The 23,792-nt window shown below is 65.7% G+C and overlaps 11 protein-coding genes across 11 annotated transcripts in view; 7 read left to right on the top strand and 4 right to left on the bottom strand.

Moving 5' to 3' along the window:
* The window catches only part of AMSG_06384 (E3 ubiquitin-protein ligase UPL6), a 3,666-nt gene extending 3,470 nt beyond the window's left edge, over positions 1-196 (bottom strand). Inside the window, exon 1 of the mRNA XM_013901608.1 lies at positions 55-196. Within this exon, the coding sequence (XP_013757062.1) occupies positions 55-125 (71 nt within the window). The 5' untranslated portion in view covers positions 126-196. The remainder of the gene's footprint in view (positions 1-54) is intronic.
* A 206-nt stretch (positions 197-402) lies between these two features.
* AMSG_06383 (Poly(A)-specific ribonuclease PARN) lies at positions 403-2,211 on the top strand (the record flags this gene model as incomplete). The annotated part of the gene is made up of 1 exon (XM_013901607.1): positions 403-2,211. One exon carries the CDS (start codon positions 403-405, stop codon positions 2,209-2,211), a length of 1,809 nt encoding a protein of 602 aa, XP_013757061.1.
* A 61-nt stretch (positions 2,212-2,272) lies between these two features.
* AMSG_06382 (uncharacterized protein) lies at positions 2,273-3,007 on the bottom strand (the record flags this gene model as incomplete). The annotated part of the gene is made up of 1 exon (XM_013901606.1): positions 2,273-3,007. One exon carries the CDS (start codon positions 3,005-3,007, stop codon positions 2,273-2,275), a length of 735 nt encoding a protein of 244 aa, XP_013757060.1.
* Positions 3,008-3,327: 320 nt separating this feature from the next.
* Positions 3,328-6,934, top strand: AMSG_11974 (uncharacterized protein; the record flags this gene model as incomplete). The annotated part of the gene is made up of 3 exons (XM_013901677.1): positions 3,328-3,578; positions 3,664-5,132; positions 5,607-6,934. 3 exons carry the CDS (start codon positions 3,328-3,330, stop codon positions 6,932-6,934), a joined length of 3,048 nt encoding a protein of 1,015 aa, XP_013757131.1.
* A 166-nt stretch (positions 6,935-7,100) lies between these two features.
* On the top strand, positions 7,101-8,556 carry AMSG_06379 (uncharacterized protein; the record flags this gene model as incomplete). Its single annotated transcript, XM_013901605.1, has 2 exons — positions 7,101-8,245; positions 8,317-8,556. The coding sequence occupies 2 exons, from the start codon at positions 7,101-7,103 to the stop codon at positions 8,525-8,527; spliced, it is 1,356 nt and encodes a 451-aa protein (XP_013757059.1). The 3' UTR covers positions 8,528-8,556.
* A 172-nt stretch (positions 8,557-8,728) lies between these two features.
* On the top strand, positions 8,729-10,909 carry AMSG_11973 (uncharacterized protein; the record flags this gene model as incomplete). The annotated part of the gene is made up of 2 exons (XM_013901676.1): positions 8,729-10,498; positions 10,655-10,909. 2 exons carry the CDS (start codon positions 8,729-8,731, stop codon positions 10,907-10,909), a joined length of 2,025 nt encoding a protein of 674 aa, XP_013757130.1.
* A 476-nt stretch (positions 10,910-11,385) lies between these two features.
* On the bottom strand, positions 11,386-12,892 carry AMSG_06376 (deoxyhypusine synthase; the record flags this gene model as incomplete). Its single annotated transcript, XM_013901604.1, has 2 exons — positions 11,386-12,264; positions 12,407-12,892. 2 exons carry the CDS (start codon positions 12,890-12,892, stop codon positions 11,506-11,508), a joined length of 1,245 nt encoding a protein of 414 aa, XP_013757058.1. The 3' UTR covers positions 11,386-11,505.
* Positions 12,893-13,076: 184 nt separating this feature from the next.
* On the top strand, positions 13,077-14,420 carry AMSG_06375 (lysozyme; the record flags this gene model as incomplete). The annotated part of the gene is made up of 4 exons (XM_013901603.1): positions 13,077-13,241; positions 13,512-13,606; positions 13,908-14,290; positions 14,407-14,420. The coding sequence occupies 4 exons, from the start codon at positions 13,077-13,079 to the stop codon at positions 14,418-14,420; spliced, it is 657 nt and encodes a 218-aa protein (XP_013757057.1).
* A 171-nt stretch (positions 14,421-14,591) lies between these two features.
* On the top strand, positions 14,592-18,408 carry AMSG_06374 (UVB-resistance protein UVR8; the record flags this gene model as incomplete). Its single annotated transcript, XM_013901602.1, has 4 exons — positions 14,592-14,793; positions 15,040-15,602; positions 15,644-16,888; positions 16,939-18,408. 4 exons carry the CDS (start codon positions 14,592-14,594, stop codon positions 18,406-18,408), a joined length of 3,480 nt encoding a protein of 1,159 aa, XP_013757056.1.
* A 795-nt stretch (positions 18,409-19,203) lies between these two features.
* On the top strand, positions 19,204-21,109 carry AMSG_06372 (ATP-dependent RNA helicase HAS1; the record flags this gene model as incomplete). Its single annotated transcript, XM_013901601.1, has 2 exons — positions 19,204-19,210; positions 19,291-21,109. The coding sequence occupies 2 exons, from the start codon at positions 19,204-19,206 to the stop codon at positions 21,090-21,092; spliced, it is 1,809 nt and encodes a 602-aa protein (XP_013757055.1). The 3' UTR covers positions 21,093-21,109.
* AMSG_06371 (KRR1-interacting protein) lies at positions 21,031-23,631 on the bottom strand. The gene is made up of 2 exons (XM_013901600.1): positions 23,495-23,631; positions 21,031-23,310 (listed from the first exon to the last, which is right to left on the bottom strand). Exons 1-2 carry the CDS (start codon positions 23,622-23,624, stop codon positions 21,236-21,238), a joined length of 2,205 nt encoding a protein of 734 aa, XP_013757054.1. The 5' UTR covers positions 23,625-23,631; the 3' UTR covers positions 21,031-21,235.
* Positions 23,632-23,792: the final 161 nt, after the last annotated feature.

The raw sequence follows: 23,792 nt of genomic DNA, 5'->3' as shown, positions 1-23,792 counted from the left end.
GGGGGGGAGGGGGGGGAGGGGGGGGGGGTTAGAGAATGGAAGGTCGCGACGTACTGGCGCTTGGAGGCGAGCAGCTTGTCCTTGCCTCCACGGCCGAGGCCCGGATCGAGCGAGAAGAAGCTCATTTGGATAGATGGAGGAGGGGCAAAGGCTGTGTGTGGTGTGGTGAGCTGCGAGGTCGAGTGGGCGTGAGGTGGTCGTGGTCGCGGTCGTGGTGCTCAGGTGGCCGGTGGCCGGTGGCCGGTGGCCGGTGGCCGGTGGCCGGTGGCCGGTGGCCGGTGGCCGGTCCAGGATGGCCCCGACCCCGACAAGTCGCCAAGTCGACTCGACATTGCCGAGTGCACTGCGGGGGGACAGGGAAGAGGCGACTAGCGACAGACACTTGACTCGGACAGGGCAAGGATGGAGGGGCATGGAGCAAGCGTCTTTCCTTCGGCTGAGTTTGTGCAGGAGGTGACCAAGGATAACTTTGCCGAGGTGCTGCCGACATTGCGGGCTGCGGTGGCCGAGGCCGACTATGTGGCCATTGACGGCGAGTTCACGGGCCTGTTTGCGGGGCGGGCGACCAAGGGTCACTCTCTCGACTCGCTTGCGGCACGACACGCCAAGGTGCTTAAGTCGGCCAAGTCGTTCTGCATCATCCAGTACGGCGTGGCGACGTTCAAGCTTGATCCGGCCACCGGCCGCTACGCCGTCTCGGCCTGGGCATTCTACGTCTTCCCGCGGACCGGCGACGGCGGTTCGTGGGACGCGCTGCAGACCATGCAGGCCGAGTCGATCAACTTTCTGGCCGACAACGGCTTTGACTTTAACAAGGCCTTTATTGGCGGCATCGGCTACCTGACGCCGGAGCAGGAAGCGATCAAGGCCAAGCGCATCGCGTCCGAGGGCGAGTCGCGCGAGCCCATTGTGCTCAAGCCCGAGACGTTGATCAAGATGAACGCGCTCATTGCTGCTGTCCGCGCATGGCTCGACGAGGCCGAGCAGCCGGCCACAGTCGCCGGCGAGGATTCCGGGGCTGGCGATCCCGGATCGTCGGACAAGCCGCTGTACTCGCTCTCCACGGCCGAAGCGCTCCACTACGAGTACTTTGACACGCTCCCGGCGTCGGGCTTTATCCGGCGGCTTATCCATCAAGAGATCGAGGCCGCATTTGGCGACGACGTGGCAACCGAGTCGTTGCAGGTTGAGGGCGCGCCGCACTGGCGCAAGTATGTGCGCATTACCCGGTCAGACGCGGAGGCCAAGGCCGCTGCCGCCGCCGCGCGGGCGCAGGCGGCGCGTGATAAGCTCGAGGCGGCCATCGGCTTCCGCCACGTCCTCGACGCCATCCGCGACGCCAAGGTCCCACTTGTCGGCCACAACCTTACCTACGACCTCGCGTACACCATGGCGCAGTTCTACGGCCTCCGCACCGAGTCGGTGGCCGAGTACAAGGCCGCGCTCCGCGATACTTTTGGTCCGATCTACGACACCAAGCTCATCGCGTCCAAGGCACCGGCAGTCAAGCCGCTGGTGACGTCGACGGCACTGAGCGAGCTCGTCGCGCAGCTCGGTGATCTGGCCAAGCAGCGCGCTAGCTTTGGTGCGGGCTTTGACGCCTCGCCCGTCCGCAGTGGAGCCGGTGGGGCCGAGTTCCATGACGCCGGCTTTGACGCGCTCGTCACTGGCATGGCCTTTGCGCTCATGACCTCAATGTCGGCCAGTGCGTCGGTTGAGGACGTGACTGCCAGTAGCAGCTCGTTTGATGCCCTTGCTGCCACTGTCTCGCCGTGGCGCAACAAGATCAACGTCATGCGGTGCGCGGTGCCGTGGCTCGACCTCGACGGCCCGTTTGAGCCGGTCCCCAACAACGTGTTTGAGCTTGCAGGCCTCACCGCCTCGGTGCGGATCAAGCAGCTCCGCGAAGCTGTCGCACCGCACTCAATCGGCGGCCACAAGTGGCTCGACGACGAGCGAGTTCTTGTTCAGCTGAGCCCGGCCGAGGGTCACAGTCTCTACGACGCTGTCCGCCACATGTACACCGTTGCTAACGCGCCTTTCACCCACGTCGCACATGTCAACCTCGGCGAAGAGCGCGCCACCTTTACCTCGATCTACACCCCGGCTGGCGCTGCAGAGGCCTCGCGCAAGCGCAAGCGCCGCGACGCAGACGCCAACGCCGACGAGGGCGCCGCCAAGAAGCAGAAGGGCCTCTGCCTTGTGATGTAGCAGAGCCAGGTGAGAGATAAACGCGTTCAAGCAAGGCGTTCGCGACGGGCTGTCATCCACGTCAGTAGTAGTAGTGGGTGATGTTGGCGATCGATGACGGCGGACGATTGATGGAGGAGCGGAGACCCGAGTCGCGGCGGATGCGGGCGGCGACGACACCAAAGACCGGCCCGCTCTTCTCCTGGTCACACGCGAGGCAAGGATTCATGTTGTACGAGTTCGGCGGGACGTTGTTGGGCGTGTGCTCGATCCAGGCCTTGATGCAAGGCTCGAGGCAGTGCTTGAACGAGTTGATGGCGTCGTACATCCAGATCTGGGCGCACGGCTTGGAGAAGCCGATGTCGAGGAGGCAGTCGAGAGCGAGCTTCTTATCAAAGGCGGTCTCGAGCCCGCACTTACGGACCGGGTCGGTCAAATCCGGCTTGGCCATGTACACCGCCAGATCCTGGGTCGTTGAGCACAGACCGCACGGATGTAGATGAGTGACAAAGGTGGCCGGCGCTGCCTCGGCCGCCGCCCGGGTAGGAAACGTCGCGAGCTTGTACGACGACCGGTCGGGCTCATTGGGATAGACGACGGCACAGACTGGAACCGCTGGCCAGGTAGTGTTGATCGGCGGTGAAGCCTCGTACGGATCAGTGTGGAGCTCCGGGAACGGCGTCAGCAGAGTCTTGGCCGCAAACGCCTTCCACACCGTTGCGTTGTACGTCGGCGGGTCAAACGCCAACGCCGGGGAAGCTGCCAGTTCCGCGAGGAGCAGGGACGCAAGAACGAGTACAAGGGATGCCGGGAGCATGGCGAGATATGGGTGGGCGGGGAGGGACGGCTGGTGACGAGTCGGCGTGGGGTGTGGGCGTGCGTGCGTGCGGACGGACGGCCGTAGCGAGCGAAGGGTGCGTGCGGCGGCGACTCGGCAGCCGGCAGCATCGAAGATCGTCGGTGGATGTTCACCTCGTGTTCCGAGTGGCATTCATGGTCGGGTCGAGAGGCCGGGTCGGGTGGCAGTTGCGGCTGGCTGCACTCGGCAGCAGGTGGCGGCGAGGAGGGAGGCGGCCTGTATGGAGCAGGCCGGTTGGTGCGGTACACTTTTCTTGGGCTTGGAGAGGCTAGGCCGCCATGAGTTCGAGGAGGGACAATGAGGTGAAAGAACTGGAGGCTATAATCGCAGAGCTCGAGGTCGAGAACGAGGAACTGGTGGCGGTGGTCGACGAGTCGGCAGCCGACGCCGACCAGCTGCGCAGAGATCTGAAGGCCGCTGAGGAGCGCGCCCGCCGGGCAGAGGCAAAGTCTGGCCGTGAGAATGCGAGCGACGGGGACGGCGGGAAGGACTCGGACAAAGTCCGCGAGCTGACTGCCAAGCTCGAGGCGTAGGTGACTTGGGCGAGGGAAGGGAGACAGTGCAGAGGGACGAGGCGCCTAGGCAAGGAACTCACTGCGATAGATCGGCGACAGGGAGGAGGCAAAGCGGAAGCGAGCAGAGGCCAAGTTGGAGGAGCTGAAGGACGAGCTGAAGGACGAGCGCGAGTACACGTCCGAGCTGGAGGACAAGAACGCCGAGCTCAAGGCGCGGGTGAGCGGGCAGAAGGAGCGGGCGCCGTCGTCGGTGCAGGCGGACCAGGAACGACAGGAACGGGCGCGGGATCGCGATCGCAAGCGCATTGCAGAACTTGAGGCGCAGGTCGAGGCTATGAAGCGCGAGCGGAGCGTCGGCGGCAGCAGCAGCAGTCTGCGCGGTGGCGGGCGTCGTGGCATCCCGCGGTCGACGTCGCGCAATCTGCGTCGTACTTCGAGTATGCGTAGCTCGCCGGCGGCGTCGACAGCAGCGTCGGACTCGTCAGATGATGGCGAGCGTGAAGGCAGAAGGCGGAGGACGGGTGCGAGCGGCGGCGCCGAGTCGGGCTCGTCAGACGCGCCGACTGAGGCCTCGGTGGCCTCGCTCACAGGGCGCGGCGTGGTACGGAGCGACGACGAATACGACCGCATGAGCCGCAACGAGCTCCGCACTGCCGTGGACGAGCTCAAGCAGCTGTACGAGTCCAAGGTTCGCGCGTTCCGGGTCCGGCGGCGTCAGCTGAAGACCGAGCGTGCGCGGCGGCGCGACGTTGACCAGCGGATCGTCCTCCTCACTCGCGAGAAGGAGACCGTGGTGGCCAAGCTTCGGACCGAGCGCGAGTCCAAGTCAAAGCAGGCCTCGCGATACAACACACAAATAAGCTCGATGCGGTCGGCGCTTGATGGTGCGATGCGCTCGCTGCCCGAGGCACGCGCCGCCGCCGAGCGCAAGGACAACGAAATTGCCAGGCTCAAGGCCAAGATTGACTCGGAGCTCAAGTCGCGACGCAATCTTGACCACCAGCTGGCGCGCATGCGCAAGCGGCTGACCGCGACCAAGGCCCAGAATGTCAAGCTCCGCGAGAAGCTCATGCTCTTTGGCTCACCTGACGAACTTGTCGACGCCGAGGACCTGACCCTCGACATCGACGGCGTGCCGAGTCAGGTCAAGTCGTCGACCGTCCTCGCCGCCAAGCTCGCCCAGGAGCGCAAGCGACGGACCGAGCTCGAGTTCACTCTCCGCGAAATGGACTCGGAGTTGCGGGCGACGCATCGGGCGCCGCGCAAGCCGATCTCGCACTCTCGCTCGCCATCAGGGCGGGCCTCGACCTCGCTCGCCCTCTCTGCATCGTATCGCACCGGGCCGTCGCCGAGTCCGGGCCACCAGCGGTCGCCGACCCACCCGTCGGGCATGCTCCCGCCGATGCAGCAGGGCTCGCCGGCGTATCCGCCCACTCGCGGCCCGCCGGCGCACATGATGACCGCCCCACACATGATGCCGTCGCCGCAGCACATGCGCCGCGGCCCGCCGCCACCGCAGCACCAGTTTCAGCCCTACGGCCCGCCGCCTGACGCGTATCCGCCCGGCGGTATGTCCGCCTCGGCCACGGCCCAGCCGGCGGCAAGCACCTTTGTCACCCAGCCTGGCCGCTACTGATGATCGGCCACAACGCAATGAAGGCCACACCTCTCCCGAGCACCCGGCGAGCGCGCAGATGGATTGTGGCTGGGGCTGTCGCGCTCAGCCTGGTCCCGGCCCTCGATGGATCGACACTGTCCCTCCGAGTGTGGCTGTGGCTGCAGTCGTGGCTGCTCTTGCCGCCGCCGCCGTCCTCCTCTGCTGTGGTCCTCGTCCGTAGGTCGGACAAGCCCGCCTGGCGCGGCGAGCATGCCGCTCGCTTCCTCACACATACACACACATACACAAACACACACACACAGCTCTACAGTGTTGTGAGGTGTACCAAGTATGCTGCGGGCTACAGCTGTGGGGGTGCGTGGTGCGCGGGGGGCGTGGGCGGGACTGGCGGCGTGCGAGGTCGTGGGTATGGGGCGGGGCGCAGGGCCGAGACGGGCGGCGGGCACCATGCCGCTCTCGGCCTTTGTCCATGGTGCGCTGTATTCTGGGGACGAGGCGTACTTTGTGGGCGAGGAGCTAATTGCTGGCGGCGGCGAGCCGCTGGATCTGGGCGCCATGGGTAACGAGGGCGAGTACCGCGCTGCAGTGGCGCGGCTGTATGCGGCGCAGCTCGAGGGTGCGCGCGGAGCGGTCGAGCGGTCGTGGTCGACGCCCGCAGAGATCTGGGCACCGTGGTACGGGCGCGCTGTTGCGCGCTGGCTAGCCGCCGAGCTGGCTGCCGGCGCTCGTTCCGACGAGCCCGTGGCGGTTGTCGAGATTGGTGGCGGGAACGGGACGCTCGCCGGAAACGTCCTGGACTACCTCGCCGTCGCACATTCGGAGCTCTACGAACGCTTGACGTACACCGTTGTCGAGATCTCGCCTGTGTTGCATGCGTTGCAGGCTGTGCGGCTAACGCCGGCGCATGGCGAGCGCGTCGAGCTCGTTCAGTCCGCCTTTCAGGAATGGCGGCCGACAAGTGCCACGGTGGTGGCCAAGCCGACGGTGGTCATGGCCCACGAGGTGCTCGACAACTGCCCGCACGACCTTATCCGTTGGGTTGACGACTCGCCGCAGCTGGCAATGGTTGATGGCGGCGTGCTCGATCCGGAGCGGCGTGCGGGATGGCGGCGCGGCGACGTGACCATCGATTGGGTCCCACTCACCCCCGCCGTCGCACCGCCAGGCCTGCTCGACCTCCTCGACGCGCGTGAGGCTGTCGGTGAGCTCCCAAGGTACGCGCCGTCGCGTGGCTCGTGGCTCGGTGCTTCCATCGAGGCCGGTCGGCAGTGGATGGTCGAGCAGCTGCGACCGTCCCGCGAGCATGCCGAGGAGTGGGTGCCCACTGTGGGCTACCGCTTCCTCTCCCACGCCCACGACCTATTTCCGCGGCTGGGCCTTCTCATGACCGACTTTGACGCGCTTGCAGGTGCGGTTCCGTTCCAGGGCCACCTTGCTCCGGTGGTCCAGCGGCGCGACCCTTCGCGCGGGCATGCCACCGTCCGCTTTGACTCGGTCCTCGACCCGGCGCCCGGCACTGCCGACATCTTCCACCCCACCGACTTTTCCCTCATGGCCGCCCTCAACAATGGCCTCGGTGCTCCACGGACCGAGTACTGCAAGCAGGCCGCGTGGCTCAAGGTCTTTGCCGCCGACGATCTGTCCGCCACCACCACCCGATCGGGCTACAATCCGCTCCTCGCCGACTACATCAACTTTTCCGTTCTCGAGGCCCCCATTGCGACCGATGGAGCACCAGCAGCTGGCACGTAAACGTTGCGCCGTACAAAAGGGCGAGGCTGTGGTGCGGAGGCGTGGGGGCGTGGGGGCGGGACATTCAACAATTTCGAGTCGTCGTTGTTGGCGTGGAGTTGGCGCCAAGCAACTCGCCACACGGCCACACGACACACCCGTCGCTGAGAAGGGGAACCACAATCCCATGCCGCTGTGTGACATCACAAACGGGCCGCCACCGGCCACGCCGCCGTCCAAGTACGCCGAGTACCTGCTCGCTGAGCCCGAGGCTTCGCCCGACCCGCGCCTCCGCGCCCTGGAAGCCCGCCTCGCTGAGGCCGAGGCCCGCCTCGCCGCCAAGGACTCGGACCTGGTCCTCGCTGCAGAGGCCGGCTTCAACCTGCTGCAGGAGAAGAATGCGCTTGCTACCCGCGCCGCTGCCCGCGAGCGCGAGCTCGAGGCCCGCATCGCCGAGCTCGAGGCCAAGGCCGGCGCAGGCGGAGGCGGCGCGAGGGTCAACACCGCCCTCATCGACGAGTTCCAGGCCCAGGTCGACGAGGCCTACGCCGCACTAGCTGCTAAGGATGGAGAGCTGGCTGCCGCCGCTCGCGAGAAGGAGCAGCTCGCTCGCGCGCTCGACGACACCCGTGCCGAGCTTGCGGTCGCTGCCAACGACGCCGCCGCCGCCGCCGCCGAGCTCGCCTCGGCCCACGCCGATGCAGAGAAGGCAAACAAGATCCGCGCCAAGCTTCAGCTCGAGCTAGAAGCTGCTGCCGAGTCTATCCGGCAGGGCAACGAGACGACGGCTGCACTGATCAAGCTCGAGCGCGAGCACGAAAAGGTGGTGGCTACAAACGTCGCGCTCCGCGAAGCGCTCGCAGACCTCGAGGCCAAGCTAGATGCGGCCGCCCCGCTGGCGGCTGCGCATGCCGGTCTCAAGGAGCAGCTTGACTTTACACGGGAGCAGATGGCCGAACTCAAAAACAAGGTCATGGAGATGCAGGCCAGCGCGGCGTCACTGCGCGAGGAGAACGCCGAGCTGCGCGCTGCCGGCGGCGGCGGGACCGAGGACTTTGCGCACGCCTCGTCGCTCTTTGCCGTCCAGATGAATGAGGAAAAGACGGTACTCGAGAAGAACCTCGAGGCCGAGCGGCAAAGTCGGCTCGCTACCGAGCACGAGCTCAAGCACAAGATCGAGGTCAATCTTGCCGAGAACGCGCGCCACATCTCCGAGCTCGAGGCCCGCGAGCTCGAGCACAAGGCCGCCATTGCCCAGCTTGAATGTGAACGGGTGTTCAAAGAGAGGCTCGATGAACTCGAGGCTGCCGCCGAGCAGGCCAAGTCGATGATGTGCAAGCGCCAAGAGGCCGCAAACTCGATGGCCGATAAGCTGCAGGACCAGATCGCCAAGCGCGACGCAGCCAAGGCTGCCGCCAACGCGCCGGGCCCAAGACCGAGGCCAAGATTGAGGCGCTCAAGGAGTTCAAGAAGCTTCGCATGACCGTCAATCGCGCTGAGCGCATGGCCGCCAAGGCCGTCGCCGCTGCAGCACGCGCCGCCGACGGCTACGCCGCCAAGCTCGCTGCTCTCGACGCCGCACGCGCTGCTGGGCCGCAGCCTGTAGATGCATAAGCGGGCGGGGACAAGTAAATGTAGACTACAACTGTAATGACATGATCGCTGGTGATGATGCCATGCACCCGCCGCCACGCCATTTGGAGTTGGACTGCTGCTGCGCGGCCGCGCGGTCGGCGACCGGCCGAAAGGGGCGAGCACTTGTCTTGTCCCGGCGCCCACGTGCAAAGGTGTTGTAGCCAACCATAGAGATTGGGCATGGACTCTTCCCGCTCGGTGGTATGGATAGAGGACGTGGGAAGCGGCGACGACGAGTACGCTCAGGCTGCGGTGATCAGGCGCCCGCCACCGCTGACTATCGACCTGACCGGCCTCTCGTCCGAGGACGACGAGCCAAGTGCGCCTGCTGCTGGCAGTGCGCCTGCTTCTGCCGCGACGCGGAAGCGGCAGCGCTCGGAATCGGGAGACGAGTCGGGAGTGGAGGCCAAGCGGCGGCGGACGGCGGCGGAAGCGGGAGCGGCTGGTGACGGTGGCGACGGTGGCGCGCGTTACGGGTTCCGGCTCATCCGCCCGAGGAGATTCGAGCCGGCGAGTCACGACGGGGGATGGGTGCGGCTGGAGGAGCTAGTCCCGCCAGCCGACGAGCTCGAGGCGATGGTTCTCACCTCGTACACCTTTGATCTCGAGTGGCTGGCAAGCGCGATACCGGCGCTGATGGCCGTGCCGACGCTGGTGCTTGCGGAGGCGCGGGCGCTGCTTCCGTCGGCAGCGCAAGTGTGGGCCAAGGCGCTGAGCGGGCACGAAAGCGAGCCGCATGTCCACGTCATTTATCCGCGGGTCCTTGGCTATGGCACCCACCACACCAAGGCCATGCTGTTCTTCTCGCCCGATCGCGTGCGCGTCGTCATCCACACTGCCAACATGGAGCCCGGCGACTGGGAGAGCAAGAGCCAGGGTGTGTGGAGCGCCGACTTTGAACGCAAGGCTACCAGGTCTTCGTCGCCGACCTCACGGTTTGAGGCTGATCTCATTCGCTACTTTGAGCACCACTCGTTTGCCGATCCTTGCGCGCTGCCACGCCTCCGTGCGTTTGTCCTCGATCGTCTGCCAAGGTATGAGTTTGGACCCGCCGACTCGCATGTGAGGCTCATCGCCTCGGTGCCCGGCTCGTATCCCAGCCCTGGATATCTTCCACCTACAGGCGGCCAAGGGCGGCGGATGACGTCGGCCACACCGTGGACGGCGTTCGGGCACTTGGCGCTGCGCTGCGCACTCGACGAGTGCGCTGCCCTTGCGAGTGGCCCCGAGACGTCCGACTCGATTGCACTCCAATGCTCGTCACTCGGCTCGATGACCAAGAAGTGGTATGCTGACCAGCTGCTGGCGTCGATGGAGGCGCTGCCGGGCGGGCGCGGGCGAGCTGGGGCCGGCGCAACGCTGTACGTTCCAAGCGCCGAGACCGTGCGCAGCTCCGTCCAGGGCTATGCAGGCGGCGGTTCACTGCCGATCTTGTCGGCCAAGGTGCGGCGAGCGGTGAAGGCTGGCGTGGCCATGGCAAGATGGGACGCAGCAGCATCCGGCCTTGTCCGCCACGTCCCGCACATTAAGAGCTACGCGCGGGTGAGCGGCAATGATCCGCGCCGCCTCTGGTGGGTGCTCCTCACCTCGGCCAACCTCTCCAAACCGGCGTGGGGCGTCATCGAGCGGGCAGGCACACCGTCGGCCTCGCTCCGGATAGAGTCGTACGAGCTTGGTGTTGTCTTTCTCCCGCAAGTCGGCGAGGTGTTTGAGGCGTGTTTTGAGCCGCCGCCGCCGCCGATCGACCCGCCCGGCTCGGACTCGGATTCGAGCGATGGCGAGGACGGGCCTGCCATCGGAGCCGCCAAGGTGATCCGCTTTCCACTCCCGCACCGTGTCGGGCGGCCAGATCGGTTCGAGCACGTCGGCGAAGACCGCGAACTTGGCATGGCCAACGAGCCGTGGATGCGCGACAAACCGTACTCGATGCCTGACCCGTTTGGCGTCTGCGTCGCAAGGCCCATGTCGTCCTAGCCTGCCGGCCGGCCGTCGACCGACGACCGCAAAGCCTAGCACTCCACTCCCACCCCCCACCCCCCCCCCACACACACACACACACGCAAAGAGAGAGAGTAAGAGTGAGAGGACATCATGGCCACGGTGCAGGACAAGCTTGACCATATGCACGCGCGGTATACGGGGACCGGGTCGGCCGAGACCGACCGCGAGACGTGGGCAAAGGAGCAGGCCCGCGACACGACGGCCTCGTTCCTGGCACACCCGCCGCTGGGCCTCTACCTTGCGGTCGCACGCAACGACTCGGTGGCACGGGTCCGCTACGACCTGCTGCGCAGGCTGCCTGCCCCGCACAGCGCCCCTCCGCCGTCCGCAAACACCATGCCGCCCGCTGAGGACGGCTAGACGGCGCCCACGGAAGGAGGCGAGTCTCTCCCCGGTTGGCTGAGGCTGTGGCGCCTGATGCGCCTGCCGCGACAAGAGTCAGCTTGAGAAGTCGTCAGGAGCACGAGGTGTCGTGGCGATGTGCTCGCGATGGGGCCAAGGCCTTGCCGGACGCTGCGCAGCTGCGCTGCGCTGCACAGCAGCGCCGCGCCAGGAGCGTGGCTGGCACGGGGTGGGCCAATCGGCAAGCTGCATGCCCGTAAGAGACGATGACATAAAGAGATTAGCCTGGTAGTCATACTGCTTGGGGTGAAGAGCTGGGGTGCACAGGCGATCGAGGCCAGTGCGTGCCAGAGTCGGAATGGGGCGGGGAGCGCGGCGAGGCGGGACGAGGCGAGGCTGTGGCGAATTCGGTGATCACAAAACTGGGCCATACGCAACATGACCCATGCTGATACGGATGGAAGACATACTTTACACAACACGGCGAAAGGCAATGGCAGCGATCTACGGGCGACCATAAGGAGACGGCAGAGTTGAGACGGGCGGGCAGGTGGCGTGGAGAGTAGCGCTCCCGCCTGAGGATGGCAGGCCCCAGGCGGCGGAGAGGAACCGCTTCAAAAGTCCTCGTCGTCCTCGGGAATGGGCTCGGTCTTGGGCTCAAAGTTCTTGGCAAAGGTCTCTGCGACGAGGAGCGGAACAACGAGGGTGGCCTCGGCGTAGACCTTGACAGGATCGGCGTTTGCGCGGATCTTGCCCCAGGAGATGGACTCGTCGGGGCGGGCGCCGGCGTCGGAGCCGTCAAACTCTGCGGCAGTGTTGACCAGGACGCAGTAGTCGAGGCCGTTGCGCATGAGGTTGGCGTTGAGGATATGGTGCTTGATGAGGCCACCGCCAAAGATGACCGCGCCAGTCTTCTTGGCAAACACGGCCTGGTTGTTCATGCGGCGGATGTCTGAGGCGATGTCGAGGACAAGGCCGGGGTTCTCGTACGAGTGGAAGTAAATCATGTCGCCGATGGAGCCGTCGGTGAGGGCTGGCGAGAAGACCGGGATGTTGTTCTTGTACGCCCAGTAGTAGATGGAGCGCTCGTCGTTGATCTCCTTGCCGAGGCGGTGGATCATCTTGGACGGCGACCAGACCACGCCGTGGGTCTTCTGCTCCTCCACCATGGCGTCAAGAATGGGGAAGATCCAGTCCTGGAAGGCGCAGTAGTTGTTGTTCGGCACCAGCAGGTTGCCGATGCGGTTAAGCCCGGCGTCGCGGAGCGTCTTGCCCTTGAGCGCAAAGTCGCCGAGGTAAGACGGCGCGAGGCACGAGATAAAGTCCTCTTCAATGCCGCCGGCGGTGGAGACGACGACGTCGACCATGCGGTGCTGGCGCGGCGGGGCGAGGGGGGGGAGGAGGGTGAGTCAGGGAGGAGGGGGGCAGGTGCGGGGAGGGGGGCGGGTACGGGGAGGGGGAGGGGCATGGCTGCGGGGGATGGATGGATGGGTGTGCCTGCGAGTGAGCACGTACCTCGACCAGATAGCGGAGGGTCTCGCGGAGGCCCGAGGAGACGAGGTTGGAGGTGTAGCCGAGGAAGATCTTGCAGCGGGTGCGGGCGCGGACCTCGGGGTCGGTGTAGTCCTCGGTCTCGTCGTCGTCGACAGGCTCGTCCGAGAGCCGCCACTTGAGCATGGCGTTGACCTGGTCGATGGCCTTGGCCAGGTTGGTGGCCTGGAAGCCGGTGGTGGCGTACGCCTTGAGCATGGCCTCGTAGTCGATGCCGTTGTTAAAGTCGTAGCCCTTGACCTCGGCCGTCTCGGGCGTCGATGACGACGGCGAGAGGACCGACGAGCGGGCGACTTCGGGCGCGTTGGGCAGGTTGGTGGCGTCGGACATGAACCGAGTGCGAGTGGGGTGTGCTGTCGCTGACGCAGCCTCTGCCGCCTCGGACAGTGGCAATGCAACCGGAGCCGGAGACACAGACAGAGACGGCAGTGCAGACGATGAGGTGGACATGAAGATACGTTAATGATGGCTGCCAGTGCCTCTCTGTCCCATTCCTGCTCCAACCGGAGTGCCCTTTTGTGATGGATGGCATTGTAAGCGGTGGCTCGGAGAAGGTTCGCACGCCAAAAGTGACATCCCCAGCGAGTGGCGGGCGGAGAGCGGAGAGCGGACATACCTCCCTCGCTCTCCCGCCATGCACCTGCTCCCGCTGGTTCTTGCGGCTGCTGTCATCCTTGCTCTTGCCGGCTCTACTCTTGCCTTCCCCTCGCGGGTCTATGGCATCGACGTCTCCCAGCCGGTCTCCACCGACTCGATGCGCTGCCTTGTGAACCTCAACCTGACCTACACCGTTGTCCGTGTATGTACCCCACCCCTCCTCCCCCCCCCCTCCCCATCGGCTCCGCCGCACCTGATCTCAGTCGCGCCATGCAACAGTGCCTGCCGCCAGCTGGATGCACACAGGCCGCCACGGGTACAACCACGGGCACATGCAGCCACACGGACCCAGTGCCATGCCATGGGTATCCATTGCATACCCCCCCTCCCCCCTCCCCCCTCCTCCTCCTCCTCCTTTTTCCTTTCGCACTCACTCCTCCTCCTCCTCCCCCCTCCCGCTGCGACACGACAGGCCTGGCACTCGACCGGCAGGCCCGACACCAACGCCCCGGGCACCGTCGCCGCCGCATGGGCAGGCGGCATGCACGATGTCGACGTGTACATGTTGTACGTCCCATCCATCCATCCATCCCCCCCCCCCTCCTCCCTCTTCCCCCAACTCACACCACCAGCCCGTCTCGCCACCTGTATCCGCGCGCGCGCATCTCGACCACAGTGTACGCTACTCCCCCCTCCCCCCATCGCCATCATACCCTCTTTCTTCACTTACTCATGACTCATGCTCACACCTTTCCTGCCTCCATTCGCCTCGTCTACAGCGTACGTGCTCCATCTCCTGCCACCCCTCCTCCCGGCGCTACCCTCCCTCCCCTCCCACTCACCCACACACACACACAGCCTGCTCTAGCTGCGGCAACCCGCAGGGTCAGGTTCAGGACCTGCACACATTCCTCAGCGAGCACAATGTCCGCTTCGGTATGGTCTGGCTCGACATCGAGGGCCCGGGCCTGTACTGGGGCCACGATCTCGACGCCAACGCCCAGTTCATCCAGGACCTCATCTCCGAGGCCCGCGCTGTCGGCTTCCACCTGGGCATGTACACTTCGCTCTCGCAGTACCCGGGCATCGTTGGCTCTGGCACCTTTGCCTCGGATCTTCCGCTCTGGTACGCCGACTACGACGGCGTCCCGTCGTTTGACGACTTTCGGCCCTTCAACGGCTGGTCCCATCCCGCTATCAAGCAATTCTCCGACGCTGGCAGCAAGTGTGGCGCGTCGTACGACATCAACTGTAAGTTGCCTATCTTTCTGCCTTTTCCTCACGGCTTTTTTCCCTGTTTCCCCCTCACTCACTCCCACGTGCGGCGCCGCGGTACTGCGACGATGGCCAATGCCCGACTCGATCAGGGTACCCCGCCTAAGACCACCCCGCCCCCCGTCGGCCGATGGTTATATCCATGGGCATTGCCATGGCATCCCATGCTAGCCAGCCGTAAATCCATTTTCCCCCATCGGTGCAGCAACAACATCATCACCGCGTCTGCCGAGCGGGCAGGCGAGCGGACGAGGCAAGACCTGTCGCCCGCTTGGCCATGAACGCGCACTCGGCAGGCCGGGTGGCGGCCTTTGGCTTTTCCATGTACGGCCAGTGCGGGACCGGCGCCACCTCGTCCATCCGCTCGCCTCGCTTACTCGCTGCCCTCGATGGCGTTTGCATCGCTGCTGTCACTGCCGGCGAGTACCACTCTGCTGCCCTCTCTGCAGACGGTGCCGTCTACACCTGGGGCAAGGGAGGTACGCCACCGATCCCGATCATGATCCTGTCCCTCTCTGCGGCCGTGCCTGTCCCCTCTGCCGCGCCCCCCTGCACGGGCCCATACGCCCCGCCATCCACCGCCTATGTCGCCCTTTCCCTCCTCTTTCCCTCCTTCCCTCCCTCCTCCCCCTCTCCCCTCTTCCCCCCCTCCTGTGCCACTCACCGTGCCTCCCCCCCCCCCCCCCCCCCCGCCTCCTCCACCACTTTGGCGCGCTTTTTCGCAGACGACGGCCAACTGGGCCTCGGCGCCACTGGGCAGGCCGTTCTGCCGACTCAGGTGGTGGCACTGGACGGCATTCGCATTGCGAGCGTCTCGGCCGGTGGCGCACACACTGTGGCACTTGATGCTGCTGGGAATGTCTTTGCCTGGGGTCGCGGCTCGTCCGGCCAGCTCGGGACCGGCGGGACCGGCTCCGAGTGCTCGCCCGTCGCTGTCTCGTTTGTCGACGTGCTCGACGCTGGCGAGCGGATTGTCGACATTGCGGCCGGCTCAGACTTTACGCTCTTTCTTACGTCGGCCGGCGGCGTCCTGGCCACCGGATCGGGTATGTATGGCCGGCTCGGGACAGGCTCGACGCTCTCGGCGCTCTCGCCAGTGCGGCTCGCCAAGCTCGACGGAGCGAGCATCACCCATGTCGCGGCCGGGACTCACTGCGGGATGGCGCTCTCGCAGTCGACGGGCGCAGTCTATGCATGGGGCTTTGGCAAGCTGAGCCCGACGCCTATGGACCAGCTCATGGATCTCGGTATCACGGCAGTCGCTGCCGGCCAGTATCACGGCGCCGCGGTTGCCGCCAACGGCGCGCTTTACACTTGGCGGTGGGAAAGTCGGCGCTCGCTCTTGTCCAGCCGCTCCCGCAGCTTTCCTTTGTTGACGTCGCCGCTGGCGATGACCACACTCTGGCGCTTGCCGCCGACGGCTCCCTCTACTCGTGGGGCAACGACATGTACGGCCGCCTCGGCCGGCCGACCGCCGGAGACGAGCCCGGATGCGCCTCGCCGGGTGTCCCAGCGCTTGTTCCGGGCCTGGCCACGGCGCGAGTTCGTGCTCTTGCCGCTGGCGGCGCACACTCGTTGGTGGTCATTGTCGGCGCGCCGGCGAGTTCGCCGCGAAGCAGCGGCGGACGGCCCTCGCTCCGCCAGGCCTCCGCGTCGCACCGTGCCGCGCCATCCAAGGCCGAGCGAATGGCTCGGCTGTCGGCGATGCTCTCTGGCAAGTCCAATGGGGGAAGCACACCGGCCCGGGCAAGCCGCTCGGTTGCGGCCGCGACCTCGTCACTTGCGCGGACGCATGAGTTTCAGCGGTACGCGGCGCGGCAGTCAAGCCGCGGGTCGCCGCGCGTCGCCGCGCCGTCACAGGCCTCGGCTGTCTTCTGGAACTCGCCAAACCACTCGTCAACAGCGGCGGTGCGACCATCGCGAACGCCATTGCGAAGCTCGCCGCTGCAGACCTTGCCGCTGGGTGGTGCGAGCCGATCTCCGCCTGTGCGGTCGGTGGCGGCGACGCTGCAGGAGCTTGCCAATGCCGAGCTCGGAGCGAGTGCAGCGCGGTCGCGTGGGGCGCTGTCGGCCCGGCACCGCGAGTCGCATGCCCTCGCTGATGAGCTGGCCAACTCGCGGGCATCGCTGGAGGCGACGAAGCGGACGTCTGAGCGGCTGCGGCGTGACATGGACGCGCTCGCAGCGCAGCGTGCGCGGTTGGCACGGTCGACGACCGAGCTCTCGGCGTCCCTGCGGGCGTCGACGTCATCGATAGAGCACGAGCACGAGAGCGCGCGCGTCACCCGCGACGCCTCGATCGATGCCTTTGTCCGCATGGCCGACGAGGTGGAGGCGCTGCAGACCGAGACTGAGGTGATGCAGGACTCGACAGCAGCGCTGTCTGACTCGCGGGCGTCGCTGGAGGCACTGCGGTCGTCGGTGGCGGAAGAGCACACCGTGGTCTCTCACCAAATCGAGGCGCTAGAGCGCGAGCTCGCACTTGCCCACGCTGACTCGGAGTCTGCTGTCGCTCACCACGCTCGGCTGGCACAGGCCGTGGAGGCGCAGCTCCTGTCGAAGAACGAGGTCGAGGTCGAGTCGGCGCAGCTCAAGGCAGCACTGGCCAATGAGCTCGAGATGAGGACGCGCTCGAGGCCGCGGCTTCGACGCTGCGAGTCGAGCTCGCGCGAGTCCGCGAGCAGTGCACCCGCCTCTCTGCGGCGCTGGACCAAGCCGACTCGGCGCTGACGGCGCTCAAGACGCGACGCGATGGCTTGCAGAGCGAGCTGGCGGAGAAGGCGGGCGAAGAGGACGAGCTTGTGACGGCCATTAACGAAGCGAGCGCGTCCATCGACGCCAAGACCGCGGCCATCCACGACCACAACGCGTCGCTAGCCAAGCTGGTGGGCGACGAGGGCCGGCTGGGGACAGAGCTTGCCGAACTGGCCGATCGCAAGGCGTCGGCCGACGCGCGGGTGCTCACGCTTGCGGCGCAGGTCGAGGAGGCCGAAGCGCGGCGGGCGAGCGTTGAGGCGCAAGTTGCCTCGCTCGCAAAGCAGCTCGGCGAGGCACAGGGCGGATACACTGCGTTGCAGTCTGAGTTTAAGGCCAAGGCAGCCGAGCTCGACACGATCCGCGGCGAGACGACCCGGGTCCGCGAGGCCATTGCGCACGCTGAGGCCGACACAGCGACGGCAAAGGAGACGCTCGAGCGCGAGCGTGGTGTGTTTGCCCGCGCATCGGCGCTCCGCGACTCGACGCTCGACCAGCTCTCGGAGACCAAGGCTGCGCGGGTGACGATGGAGAAGGAGGTCCACACGCTGCAGGCCGAGCTGGCCGAGGCGCAGGCTGAGGCGCAGGCCGCGCTGGAGGCTCGCAATAAGGCACAGCGCGAGCTCGAGACCGAGCAAGAGGCGCGGCGGGTGGCCATGTCGGCCAAGGCCAAGCTTGAGGAGGCGGTCGAGCTGGAGCGCGAGTCGCGGCTGGTCGCACTCGCAGCCAAGGAGCGGTCGGCCCTGCAGCTCGAGGTAGAGCAAGAGAAGAAGCTCGCGCTCGCCACCGAGGAGGAGCGGCTCTCGCGGGCGGTCAAGTCGTCGCGGGCGGCATTCCGCTCGGCGGCGGCGACTGCTAAGGAGAACGCGGCGTACGCGGCAAACCTGCAGAACTCGGCGGCAAGCATAGGTGGCGGCGGTACGGCGGTGCGGCAGACAGCGAGTCGGCGCTCGATCTCGCCGCGCAAGGTGGCGGCGACCAAGGCCCGGGTTGCACAGCTGCTCTCGACACTTGATCCAGAGCATGCCCCGGCGCTGGCGGCGACGCATACGTCGCCCAACACCGGCGAGCGGGCGAGTGGCAGACCAAAGCACTTTGCGGCCGTCGAGCGCGCTAAGCGGGTGCTGCACGAGGCCAAGGCGTCGATGGCGATGGCGGCGACGCTGGAGGCGGTCGATGTGGCGTCGCCCGGCCAGATTGCCGCCGACATTCCGCGCTCGCAGCTGCGCCCGGTGAACGAGGTCCTCGAATCGTCGGTGGCCGCCGAGCTGGACACAGCCGAGCGCGATGTGCGGGCGGCGCGGGCCAAGCTCGACGCGATCCTCGCCACCGCGCGCTGAGGACATTACACCTTGGCCATTCGCTTGAGCACGGCACGGTCGGCCGACTGCAGCACGCCGTCCCACACCAGCAAGTCGAGAGCGAGCACAACCTTGTCGTAGCTGGCAATGAAGGCCTCCTCGGTCGGCTTCTTAATGGCGCCGTCGACGGCGTCGCTGATGAGGCCGAGCGCGGCCGCCAGCTCGAGCTCGTCGGTCTGGGCCAGCTCGCCCGAGACAAAAAGCATGAGCGAGCCGAGGACGGTGTAGACCACAGCCATGTCGGCGCCTGTGCCCGGAAAGGCGAGCGCAGCAACGAGATTGACGCCCGGCTCGAGGTCGCGCCACTCGCTGGCGGTGGCGCTGGCCACGGCGGCCTGCCACTCGCCACGGGCCTCTGGCTCGGTCTCTGTCCAATACACGCCTGCAAGGACCTTTCCGCCGAGGGTGGATATAAGCAGGGAATGCAAGGCCATCGAGGGTGTGGATGGGGAGGGGTGTGGAGGGACAGACAGGTGTGTTGCCGCAAGCGCCGCCGCGAGCCCGAGCCGGAGCCCGCTTTTGAGGAGCTTTCGTCATCGGCAAGCGCAGAGGAGACTGAGCATTCCACTTGTGGATATGGCCAGCCACTGCACATCGATGGCGTGATGGTGTGATGTGGTGTGTGGTGGAGTCGGCGGATGGATGGATGGGCCAAAGCGAACCATCTCGAAGACCACCACCCGATAGGCGGGGACCGGGATGGGGACGGCCGGATGGGGGGGAGGGGGGGGGGAATGGATTGCGGACAGGAGCTGTAGAGGGGCCAGGAGGAGTATGGGGGGTAGGTGACAGGCGTGTGGAGGTGGGCAGGTCATGCGAGTGGGACTCATAGGGGTGGGCGGGGCTGTGTGGTGTGGACAGAGGAGGACATGGCTGCTTCGGACGGGTCGGACGACGAGGTGAGCAAGTACGTCGAGGGCGGGGCCAAGGGCAAGGCCAAGAAGGGCAAGGCCAAGAAGGGCAAGGCCAAGAAGGGCAAGGCCAAGAAGGGCAAGGAGACCGAGACCGAGACTGAGGTTGAGGCTGAGGCTGAGGCTGAGGCTGAGGCCGAGGCTGCGGCTGCGTCTGCGGGACACGGCGAGAACGAGCCGCTGCCGGGCGAGAGCAAGCCGTCGAGCAAGGCGTTCACCTCGCTGGACTTGAGTGAGCCGACGCAGAACGCGCTGGCGGAGATGGGGATGACGCACATGATGGAGGTGCAGTGGCGGACTATTCCGCTGCTGCTCGACGGCAACGACGTGCTCGGCGCGGCGCGGACGGGATCGGGCAAGACGCTCGCGTTCCTCATTCCGACGGTTGAGCTGCTGCACAAGCTCCGGTTCAAGCCGCGGAACGGAACAGGCGCGATTGTGATCACGCCGACGCGCGAGCTGGCCATCCAGATCATGAACGTGGCCGAGGAGCTGATGCAGTTCCAGTCACAGTCGCGGGCGCTGATCATCGGAGGCGCCAACCGGCGGACCGAGGTGGAGAAGCTGGCCAAGGGCCAGAACCTGCTTGTGGCAACGCCCGGGCGGCTGCTGGACCACTTGCAGAACACGACCGACTTTATCTACCGCAACGTGCAGGTCCTTGTCCTTGACGAGGCCGATCGCATGCTCGACATTGGCTTCGAGGAGGAGCTGAGGCAGATCCTGTACCTGCTGCCCAAGGAGCGGCAGACGATGCTGTTCTCGGCGACGCAGACCAAGAACATTCAGGACCTCGCGCGGCTCTCGCTCAAGTCGCCGACGTACGTGGGTGTCCACGACGAGCTGGCAGCGTCGACCGCCGCCGGGCTCGAACAGGGCTACGTGGTGTGCCCGTCAGCCGACCGCTTCCGCCTCCTGTTCACCTTCCTCAAGAAGAACCGCAAGAAGAAGATCATCGTCTTTATGTCGTCTTGCAACGCCGTCAAGTTCTACGCCGAGCTGCTGACCTACGTCGATGTGCCGTGCCTCGACCTTCACGGCCGCCAGAAGCAGAACAAGCGGACGACGACGTTCATGAAGTTTATCGAGGCCAAGGCCGGCATCCTCATCTCCACAGACGTCGCCGCCCGAGGCCTCGACATTCCGGACGTCGACTGGATCGTCCAGTACGACCCGCCGGACGACCCCAAGGAGTACATCCACCGCGTGGGCCGTACCGCCCGTGCCGGCGCCCGCGGCCGTGCCCTGCTCTTCCTCTTGCCCGAGGAGCTGGGCTTCCTCCGCTTCCTTCGCCAGGCTCGCGTCCCGCTCAACGAGTTTGAGCTGGCCAAGGGCAAGATTGCCAACATCCAGTCGCAGCTCGAGGCCCTCATCGAGAAGAACTACTACCTCAACAAGGCCGCCCGGGACGGCTACCGCTCCTACCTGCAGGCCTACGCCTCGCACTCGCTCAAGGACATCTTTAACGTCCACCAGCTCGACCTCCTCGAGGTTGCCCTCTCTTTTGGCTTCCGCACCCCGCCCAAGGTTCACCTCAACGTTCAGTCGTCCAAGGGCACTCGCATCGAGCGCCGCGGCGGCGGTGGCGGCTTTGGCTCGGGATGGGCTAAGCAGGAGGCCAAGCGTCGCAAGCTCGGCTTCTCCGCCGACGACCCCTACGGCTCGTCCGGCCATCGCTCTGTTGCCCCGTCCACCAGCACGGCCTCCCGGTTCAAGATGAAGAACACCAAGGGCCGCCAGTTCTCCCGGTAAACGTAAAGCAAACGGCAGTACGGCGCGAACACTCGCAAATCTGTCCACTTTTTGTATTGCAAAGGGCTGCTCTGCTGCAAGTTGGTCAGTGTAGTTGGCGATCACTCACTGTACCGTACGGCGACGCGAGGAGTGGCGAGGCATCAGAAGGTCTTCTTGATCCGGTACGACGCCATCCGATCCTTGGGCACACCGGTCTTGCGGCCGACCGCGTACAGGAACCGGGCCTCGGTCTGACGGTGCTTCTTTCCGCTCGACTCGGCCTTGTCGCTGGACTTGGCCTTGCCCTTAGACTTGGACTTGGCCTTGTCCTTGGACTTGGACTTGACCTTGTCCTTGGACTTGGCCTTGGCCTTGTCCTTGGACTTGGCCTTCTTTCCAGCGCGCTCGTTGCTGTCGTCGTCGTCGTCGTCATCGCGCTTGCGCTTCTTAGACGGCGCGTCCTGGCCGTCATCAGCTGACGGAGAGGCGGCCTCGTTGTCTGCACGCCCGTCGCCGCCCTGAGCGGCGGCCTTGCGTGCTGCGCGCTTGGCCTTGCGCTTGGCGGCCTGAGTCGACTTGGCCTGGCGGCGCTTGGTGCCCTCGGTCTTCTTGGTCTTCTTCCGGTCGAGTTTGGCGAGGCGCGCCTTGGTCTCGCGCAGGTCGACAGTCTTCCACGCCTCGCGGATGCGCTCGGGCTCGGCATCATCCTCCGCGGTCCGCGGCTGGACCTTGTCCGGGTTCTTTTGCGCGTACTTGGCCATAAACTTGGAAAACTTGCGCTTGTACCGCTGCGGCTGGACGTCATCGCGGTACGGCGCGAGCTTCTTGATGCCCACAATCGAGTTGAGCTCGGCGTCCGAGAGCGTGAGAATGTCGTTGATGGTCATGCCAAACGTCTCGGGCTTGACCTTGCGGTACTTGAACCGAACCGGCATGCCGCCGGCCACGTCTTCAAAGTCAAGGCCAAACAGCTCGTCGTACAGGTCGTCGAGCGACTTGCCCTTGACCTTGGCCTGCAGCTCCTCCTGCTTGGCCTTGCGCTTCTCGCGCCGCGACGCCTTGCCCTTCTTGCCCGACCCGTTGTCGTCGCCCGAGTCCGAGCCCGAGCCGTCGTCGTCCGACTTGGCGATCTTGATGCCGGCCTTGTCGAACCACTCGTCGTCGTCGTGGACGTCAAAGTCAGGCTTGGTACCCTCGTCCTCGCCGTAGTACTCATCGTTGAACAGGGCCTGCATTCGCTTCTCATGGGCTTCAGGATCAAACTCGTCGTCGATGTCGTCGGCCGCAAAGCCCTTGGTCCCGGCCATGGCCTCGAGCTCGGCGAGCTTGGCCTTGATCTCCTCCTCCTTGAGCTTCTTGAGCCGGCGGACCTCGGCCTTGCGCTGCTCGAGCGCGGCCTTCTTACGCTCCTCGCGCGCCTTGCGCTTCTCTGCCCGCCGCGTGTCGGACTTGCGGAGCGAGCCCTCGATCTTACGCGCGTACGTCACAATCTCACGCGCCTGGTCGCCCTCCTCGTGCCGGAAGTTATGGATGAGCTCGTGCGCCTCGGCGAGCTCCACCGCGTCGCGGTCGGAATCGTCGTCCACATCTTCGGGCTCGTAGTGCCCGGGCTCGTTGACAGCCTGCGACAGCGAGACCTTAGGCGCCTTCCACCCACCCTCGAGAATGTAGTTGCGCAGGAATGCGTCGTTGTCGTTGGTCTTGCTCTCGTCAAAGTACCGTGACAGCGGATGCGTCTCCGCCAGCGGCTCTAGCTCTTCCGGCGCGTGATGCACCTTCTTGAGCATGAGGCCCATGTCGCCCGAGCCTGAGCCTGAGCCTGAGCCTGAGCCCGAACCCGAGCCCGACGCGGCCTGGATGAACGCCTTGCGCAGTCGCGCCTGCTCTTCCACATGCGTCTCGCCCTTGGCCGACGCGCCCTCGTCGTCTGAATCCGAGTACGATGATGACGACGCGTTCGGGTTCTCCATTCGCTTCATCAGCTTGGCCCGCTCCACGTCCGCCAGCGTCATCTTCTTGCTCTTCTTCTTGGCCTCGGCCTCGGCTTTGGCCCTGGCCTCGGTCTCTGTACCATCAAAGAACTTGACCTCCGAGTTGTAAATCGCCGGGTCCTTGTTGCGGATCGCCTGCAGCACATTTCCGATCTTCTCCAGCACCACCTCGTTAACCTGCGACCCGTCCGAGTCCTCCGAGTACTCGTACGACGACGACTCGGCGTCGCCATACAGGTCGCGCACTGTCCCCAAACCGCGTTCCCGAACCCGATACCAGCCCACAACCATAAAGTAACGCCGTATGCCGTAAACCATGCCGCCATAGGGGGGGTGAGTCCTCGTCACCCTTTCCGCCCACCGTCTCACCTCCCCCTCCCATCCATCACCGCACCCCCCCATCCATCACCCTCCTCACCCACCACGTACGCCGCGAGAGCTCCTCATGCCGCTTCTTGGCCTCGTACTTGGCCGCAACCTCAGGATTCGGCTGGAACGAGAGGTCGCCGCCCTCGGCGTCCTCGAACAGGTCCTTGGTCTTCTTCTTGCGACGAGGCATGGCGAGCGTGAGGTGGTTGGCGTTGTCGCGGCCTCAGCCTCGACTTGGCCGCAAGACCTGGTGACAAAGTCACAAACCCCGGGCGACTGCATGGGGGGAAGGGCAAGCAACCGTCTTGGCTGTTGGCAAACCTACTCACAGGAGGCGTGTATTGGGAGGAGGTCAATG

This window comes from Thecamonas trahens (genome assembly GCF_000142905.1).
Source record: "Thecamonas trahens ATCC 50062 unplaced genomic scaffold supercont1.28, whole genome shotgun sequence".
NCBI lineage: Eukaryota > Apusomonadida > Apusomonadidae > Thecamonas > Thecamonas trahens.
The sequence above is the reverse complement of the archived record's forward strand: the minus strand, read 5'-3'. Positions and strand labels throughout refer to the sequence as shown.